Consider the following 5,324-nt stretch of genomic DNA (forward strand, 5'->3'; position numbering starts at 1 on the left):
AAAAAAAGTCAGAATATGGTATTGATGTACAAGCCCATTAGCCAAACTCAATCGATCGTCAACTCAATCGATCGATCAGAATAGAAAACTAATCGCGTAGTACATGGTTGACGCTTCGATCTCTGATTTGTAGCGTGGTCGTTCGTCAATCAAGTCAATCAAGAAAGAGAAAAAACATCTCTCGCCTGATCGCGGCAACAGAGAAACCCTCGCGTCGCTCGAACGGAGAGCTCAAGGCCCCAAGCGCTGCGCCGCCGCCCTCGTCAACCGACAATTGGCGATTCCCCGCCGGCCGCCGGGTCCGGCGTCCTGACAAATGATAATCCGTCCTCCTCTTGTTCTTCTGGTCTTCTCCATCCGATTTTGAACTGCAGTGCACGCACTGAGGCCAACGCAACACCCACTGTGCCGAACAGGTAATCTGTAATGTGTAATTTGTATCATCTAATTTTGTTTTCCCTAATTCCTTCATATCAGCCAAACTCAGTGAGTTATATATTTACTTAGTCAATTTTATTTCATTTGTTGTCAGCAAATTAGAAATACAAGATGAAGAGGAGGTCCCGGACAATTGAATCTTTCTTTCAGTCAACATCCAGTCAACCTTCAGCCAACAACATCCAATCAGTACCAGTAAAACTGATCTTTGAAACAAGACGAACGATGAATGGATGAATCGCCGTTTGGTGTGCTATATCGAGTGTGATGTATTTGCAAGAATTGATGATATTAAGATTATACAGTGCTATCAAAAAATGAGGAAACGCAAGAGGCTACTACCTCGTGTTAATGGTATGATATGTTTTTTTTTTGCAAACTTTCATATGAACAATTGATTTAGTCTATGTCCAGTGTCTTGATTTGAAATCCTTGATTTTATGTTTGCAGATTCAGGTCCGTCTACTATTGCTGGTGAAGAAACAATGGCCTTGAGTTAAGTAAGTCCTCACTAATTTGGTACCCAACCATGTTTGTAACGATGCACTTTGTTAAACTATTTGTTTTATGGAATTTCCTCTCTTGATTATAATGAATTTATATTTTGTTTTGAATGTGATTTTATGGCATACTTATAATGCACATTGATGTATGTGGTATTTGACGTTATATTTAGTCAGTTAGTTTTAGGCCTAGGCTTTGCGAAATCCTGATTCCGCCTTTGCCGGAGACACAACAGGAACAACCAAAGAGTCCAAGAGGTTGCCATTGGGCCACCTTAGAGGAAGTGTGGCCTCTATACACCGCCGATGCTCTAAGCCAAACAATAGAATAGACACCAACTATACATCAGCCATCTGTCGTCCTAATAAAGTGTGTAGTACGTAGTATCGTACTACTCCCTCCGTCTAGATACATCCATACTTGCGATGAGTAATTTGAAACAGAGGGAGTAGCTAGCATGCATCCCTTGAAATGACCCCAATGTAGCTAATCCGACAACAAGGGGAACCGGCATGTGCGTTGCAGCTCTCAATTCAGGACTCTGAACCCCGTTTTGCCGCCGGCACCTCGTTGCTTTCTCCATCTATATATTAATTTTGTCTTGTCCTTGATCGTATTATCGTCGTCCATGGAGTCCAACGGTGACAGCACCACGCGACACCCAATGGCGTCACCTCACCGCCTAGCACGCAGCCCCAGCTCGGCCTCCCGCGCGGCCCCGGCCTTCTCGACCGCCAACTTCGTGCGCTCTCTCCGCAAGGCAGCATCCTTCGGTTACAGGAAGCCCAGCGCCGGCGTCGTCGACGCGGCGGGCACGATGCGACGACGCAGCGCGGACACTGTGGTGATGTCCCCGTGCCGGTCGTCACCCGAGCCGGGCTTCGCTGCGAGGGGTGCCTGGGATCAGCAGACGAGGCGTAGGCGGAGCACCGGGCAGTCGTCGCCTTCCGAGGGCGTCGGCAGAGGGCCGAGCGTGCCGAGGAAGACGCCGGCGACGCCTAAGAAGGAGGACGTGGCGCACCGGGCGCGCGTGCTCACCGCGCGGCTGATGCAGTGGCGGCTCGCGAACGCCCGGATGGAGAAGGCCATGACTCGCGCCACCCACGCCGCCGAGGTGAGCCACGCCGACGCATGCATGCAGTTTCTTTATATTACTACCACAACGTGCAATCATTAACCATACGTAGTAGCTAGTGATGTGATTACCCTGTCATTTTTCTCTGATGCGCGTGGCGTGGCCGCATGCAGAGCAAGCTGCTGTATGTGTGGCGGCGGGTGGCCGAGCTGCGCAACATTCACACGGCGAAGAGAATCGTGGCGCAGCGGTGGCGGCAAAAGGTGAAGCTGGGCAGGCTCCTGCGCCCGCAGCTGCCCCTCCTCGCCGCATGGGAGACGCTCGGCGGGCCGCACTCAGACGCTGTGGCGGACCTCGGCCGGGTGCTCTCCGCCGCCTCCACCTCCCTCCCATTATCCGACGGCGCCCGAGTACGCACTCTCTCACGTAACGCATATACATCTTTAACTTTTCCTGGCTTGTCTGGCAGCACGACAGGTCGGTTGGTAAGTTAAGCTACTACTACAAAAATGCAGGCCAACCTGGAGCTGTTGCACGAAACCATGCTTGCTTGCGCGCGCACCGTGGATGAGATCAAAGCCAGGGCTGACATGTTCTATGCCACGGTACATGCACTTATTCATCAGTTCCTACATGTATTTGCCGGTGCAAATTTCAAGTAGGGACGACTAACCGAGAGACTTTTGCGTGTCGTTTCGGCCCTAACTTCTGTGTGTGCCGCCGGTCGCGTTCAGGGTAGTGTCACCAGCAGCTCTGTCGACGAGCTCGCGAGGACAATGCAGGAGGAGTTGGCAGGGCTCGAGGAGGTCATGCGGCTGTGCAAGATTGTCACTAACCTCCAGGTGGGTAGACGGTCCACGTTCTTGAGCTCTGGCCTCTGGGCTATGCCCCACACTAGAACAAAGCTGGGTTATGTCCCACCACAACAAAGCCTTTTGATCGTTGTTTTGCCCATTCTCGATCGTCCGAGAAATTCTTACTTTTCGGATCCAACACTGGATCCACGCGGCACTCTACATTTTTATTTCTTCATGAACAAATTTCTAAAAGTTGTCTTCGCATGATATTTTGTTAGCCGAGCGGGCCATGATGGTTTTTTTATTGGTAAACTACAGTCTTTTATATGTGGTTTTGTTATTTCTCAACCATGAGATAATTTTTTATTTATAGTCAAAGTTTTTTTAAGGAAGTATGCTTCTATTGAAATCACAAAGTAATACAAAGTTCAAGTACAGCGTAACACACGCACAAATAACTAAAATAACAAAGAGCAATCTAAAACAAACAGTAAAACATGATGATCTCCAGAGCTCTGTATTATCATCCCTAAACCTTGTGAGAAGACCCCTGCAACACAAGTACCTGCAACCAGATCTAAGCAAGTCATCATTTTCAACCACGGTATGATCGCCATCACGTTAAGAACCATGCAAGATTCCATGTTCTGGACCATCTGCCCCCGCGCCGCTCCCTCCCCGGGGCGACACAGGCGGCGAACCCTCCCAGCCTCTCCTCGCCCCACCCATCCCATTCACCCCCTCGCCGTCGCCGGTGGCCTCCGACAGGCAAAGCTTGCGCGGAGCCGGCGGCGGCAGGGCTCGTGCTCCTCGTCGGTTGCTGTTTTGATGGGGAGATCTCAGGCCGCTGGTGACTGTCCGGAGCTCGTCTTCACGGCGGCGTACTCGATTGTGGCAGCGGTGGTCGCTGGCGCGCAGCGCGGTGTCGCCATGATGGGAGCTCCGTCTTGGGCGTGCGGTCGCGGTCTTCGCCGCCCGTGCGGGCCCAATATGGGTCCTCGCGGGCCGCGGCTGGCGCAGATGGTGGGGGCAAGATTCGGGCTCGGCCGGCGTGCCGTTCGCCGGATCTGGTATGGCGCGGTGCTGCGGCTCAGCACGCGGGCTGGTGGTGGCACCGGCTGTAGGTATCGTGGTGGTGCCATGGCCGGTCAGGCAGCGGCGGCGGCCGCGATGGTGGACGATTCGTGCACAAGACGCTTGATCGAGGCCATTGGAACAGATCTGGGTGAAGAGCTGCTCATGGCTGCTGCCGAGGCCGGCGATGGCGGCACTATTCGGTGTCGTTCCCTTGTTAAAGGCATCGCTATTGAGAAGTTTCAGGCCACTAACTGCTACCTCCGGGGGAAACCCTAGATCGGTAGATCGGATGACGGCGGCATTATTGTGTCGTTTCCCTCTTGTGGCGTCATTCTTGGAGGTGTACACGGGCTCGAGGGACCAGTGGACGAATAGTTTGTGGAGCGGTGTGTGACGCCCTCGATTCAATCGTACACTAATCATACACGCAAACGTGTACGATCAAGATCAGGGACTCACGGGAAGATATCACAACACAACTCTACAAATAAAATAAGTCATACAAGCATCATATTACAAGCCAGGGGCCTCGAGGGCTCGAATACAAGAGCTCGATCATAGACGAGTCAGCGGAAGCAACAATATCTGAGTACAGACATAAGTTAAACAAGTTTGCCTTAAGAAGGCTAGCACAAACGGGGATACAGATCGAAAGAGGCGCAGGCCTCCTGCCTGGGATCCTCCTAAACTACTCCAGGTCGTCGTCAGCGGGCAGCACGTAGTAGTAGGCACCTCCGGTGTAGTAGGAGTCATCGTCGAAGGTGGCGTCTGGCTCCTGGGCTCCAACATCTGGTTGCGACAACCAGGTAGAAGGGATAGGGGGAAAAGAGGGAGAAAGCAACCGTGAGTACTCATCCAAAGTACTCGCAAGCAAGGAGCTACACTACATATGCATGGGTATCAAATGGAATAAGGGTATCATATGTGGACTGAACTGCAGAATGCCAGAATAAGAGGGGGATAGCTAGTCCTTTCGAAGACTACGCTTCTGGCAGCCTCCGTCTTGCAGCATGTAGAAGAGAGTAGACTGAAGTCCTCCAAGTATCATCACGTAGCATAATCCTAACCGATGATCCTCCCCTCATCGCCCTGTGAGAGAGCGATCACCGGTTGTATCTGGCACTTGGAAGGGTGTGTTTTATTAAGTATCCGGTTCTAGTTGTCATAAGGTCAAGGTACAACTCCAAGTCGTCCTGTTACCGAAGATCACGGCTATTCGAATAGATTAACTTCCCTGCAGGGGTGCACCACATAACCCAATACGCTCGATCCCATTTGGCCGGACACACTTTTCTGGGTCATGCCCGGCCACGGAAGATCAACACGTCGCAGCCCCACCTAGGCACAACAGAGAGGCCAGCACGCCAGTCTAAACCTAAGCGCACAGGGGTCTGGGCCCATCGCCCATAGCACACATGCACGTTGCGTACGCG

At 52.0% G+C, this 5,324-nt stretch overlaps 1 protein-coding gene across 1 annotated transcript; it reads left to right on the forward strand.

The window, feature by feature from the left end:
* The first annotated feature begins 1,490 nt into the window (after positions 1 to 1,490).
* Positions 1,491 to 3,121, forward strand: LOC147990877 (QWRF motif-containing protein 3-like). Its single transcript, XM_087533065.1, has 4 exons — positions 1,491 to 2,056; positions 2,191 to 2,427; positions 2,533 to 2,622; positions 2,752 to 3,121. Exons 1-4 carry the CDS (start codon positions 1,571 to 1,573, stop codon positions 3,079 to 3,081), a joined length of 1,143 nt encoding a protein of 380 aa, XP_087389191.1. The 5' UTR covers positions 1,491 to 1,570; the 3' UTR covers positions 3,082 to 3,121.
* Positions 3,122 to 5,324: the final 2,203 nt, after the last annotated feature.

The sequence above is a fragment of the Triticum urartu genome, chromosome 1A (genome assembly GCF_056163025.1).
Source record: "Triticum urartu cultivar PI428250 chromosome 1A, HENAU_Tu73, whole genome shotgun sequence".
Classification (NCBI taxonomy): Eukaryota; Viridiplantae; Streptophyta; class Magnoliopsida; order Poales; family Poaceae; genus Triticum; species Triticum urartu.

Bases quoted from the DNA above. Each gene is read 5' to 3' on its own strand.
- LOC147990877 (XM_087533065.1), top strand. From the start codon at position 1,571: ATGGAGTCCAACGGTGACAGCACCACGCGACACCCAATGGCGTCACCT. The intron at 2,428-2,532 runs GTACGCACTCTC...ACAAAAATGCAG, and splicing joins CATTATCCGACGGCGCCCGA to GCCAACCTGGAGCTGTTGCA. The intron at 2,623-2,751 runs GTACATGCACTT...GGTCGCGTTCAG, and splicing joins CTGACATGTTCTATGCCACG to GGTAGTGTCACCAGCAGCTC.